At 54.3% G+C, this 1,544-nt stretch overlaps 1 protein-coding gene across 1 annotated transcript in view; it reads left to right on the forward strand.

The window, feature by feature from the left end:
• Positions 1-441: 441 nt before the first annotated feature.
• Positions 442-1,544, forward strand: part of VANGL1 (VANGL planar cell polarity protein 1) — a 31,057-nt gene continuing 29,954 nt past the window's right edge. The window contains exon 1 of the mRNA XM_006763045.2: positions 442-681. Within this exon, the coding sequence (XP_006763108.1) occupies positions 611-681 (71 nt within the window). The 5' untranslated portion in view covers positions 442-610. The remainder of the gene's footprint in view (positions 682-1,544) is intronic.

The raw sequence follows: 1,544 nt of genomic DNA on the forward strand, positions 1-1,544 counted from the left end.
AAAAAGAAATTAGTTCCCTCAGATAAATTCTCAGGAATTCGGGTTCCTGGGTTAAAGAGACTGAGAACTTTTTTCCCCTTTTAGATTGGCCTTTGGAAACTAGGAGCAAATCCCTTTAAAGTGACTTTCCTGGGTATTGTTTTTGTAACCAGCAAACTGGCAGTGGGGGCCGGCTATCGTGCCAGGGCTGTGGGAAGCCACTACCCCCAGCCTGAACCTGTGGGGGCCGGGCTGTATCCGGGAAATGGCCGAGGGCCAGGTCTCACCTGCCTCCGGTTTTCCTGCTGCTGCTGAGGGGTGGTGTGGTGTGGGGCGTGGCTTGACTGTCACCTACCTGTCTCCCTCCCAGATGCCCGGAAGCTTGTTGCTGCCTGAGCATGGAGACCCCGGAGGGGGAGGAGGAGGCGCTGCTCTCATTACCCTCCAGCCCTGCAGGTTGGCTTTGAAGGCTGATAGCTGTTTTCTCCCCTTTTTCCCAGAATTTGTTCCTGTGGACGAGTGGCTCCTTGATTCCCAAGCCCTTTGAGGTGTCAGGAGCCCCGCTGGTGAAACTCTACCTCGCCGGAGAAACAACACCTGCTCCTTCATCCAGGGCGAGCTGGCCATTGCTATGGATACCGAGTCCACGTATTCTGGATACTCCTACTATTCCGGTCATTCGAAGAAATCCCACAGGCAGGGGTACGTAAGCGGTGGATGGCTCCACTTTTCCTTGTTGGGGAGACTGGCAGGGCGCAGGGCTGCGGGTGCCCGTGGCTCAGTCCCTGGTGCGGAGCCTTTAACTGGTCTGGGGCGGAACCACGCCACCAAGTCGCATTTTATTGCTTCCATTACCGCTGATGACCTTAATTTCTCACCATTGATTTTAAACGAGAGTTTCTCTCTGCAGTGGAAATGTTTTCCCATTTCCAAGTCCTTCTCATGGATGACAGTGCTCCACAGCTTTGCCAAGAATGGAAATGAAAATTTGAAAAAACATGTTAATTTGTTGCTTTGCAGCCAGAGCTGCTGACTCAGGGTCCATTTTGCATTTGACACGAGGCTTGTGCAATGAAGTAGGATTGGCCCGGTGTCCGTTTGGCTTTTGAAATCGCTGTCCTAGGTACTGGGGGCTAACCCTCACTCTGAGCTAATGCGCAGCCGTGCACAGCTGTTCACCCACCAAGCCTGCTGTACTGCAGACCTACTGAGTGTTTGGCATGTCAGGAACGAGGGGATGAAGTTGGCGAAATTACGGTGCTGCCCCTTCCTCAGGCTCACCTGTGAAATGGGCATAGCAGACCCTCCTCACAGCGCTGTGGAGAGGGTTCCATGAGGCTAAGCATTGAACACAGCACACAGTAGGAGGTCGCTGACCAGTGGCAGCATTAATGCGATGAATGGCCTTGGCATTTAAGCCCCAGTCAAAGGCCACAACTGGACACTGCCCAGAGGCACCCCTCTGTGGTCCAGCCCTGCGTGGCCTGGGAAGGTGACTGCAGCGGTGCCTCCCTGACTGAGCAGGTCCTCCTACAAGCAGCCGGATGCGGATACACCCGCAGAAA

This window comes from Myotis davidii, unplaced genomic scaffold (assembly GCF_000327345.1).
Source record: "Myotis davidii unplaced genomic scaffold, ASM32734v1 scaffold217, whole genome shotgun sequence".
Classification (NCBI taxonomy): Eukaryota; Metazoa; Chordata; class Mammalia; order Chiroptera; family Vespertilionidae; genus Myotis; species Myotis davidii.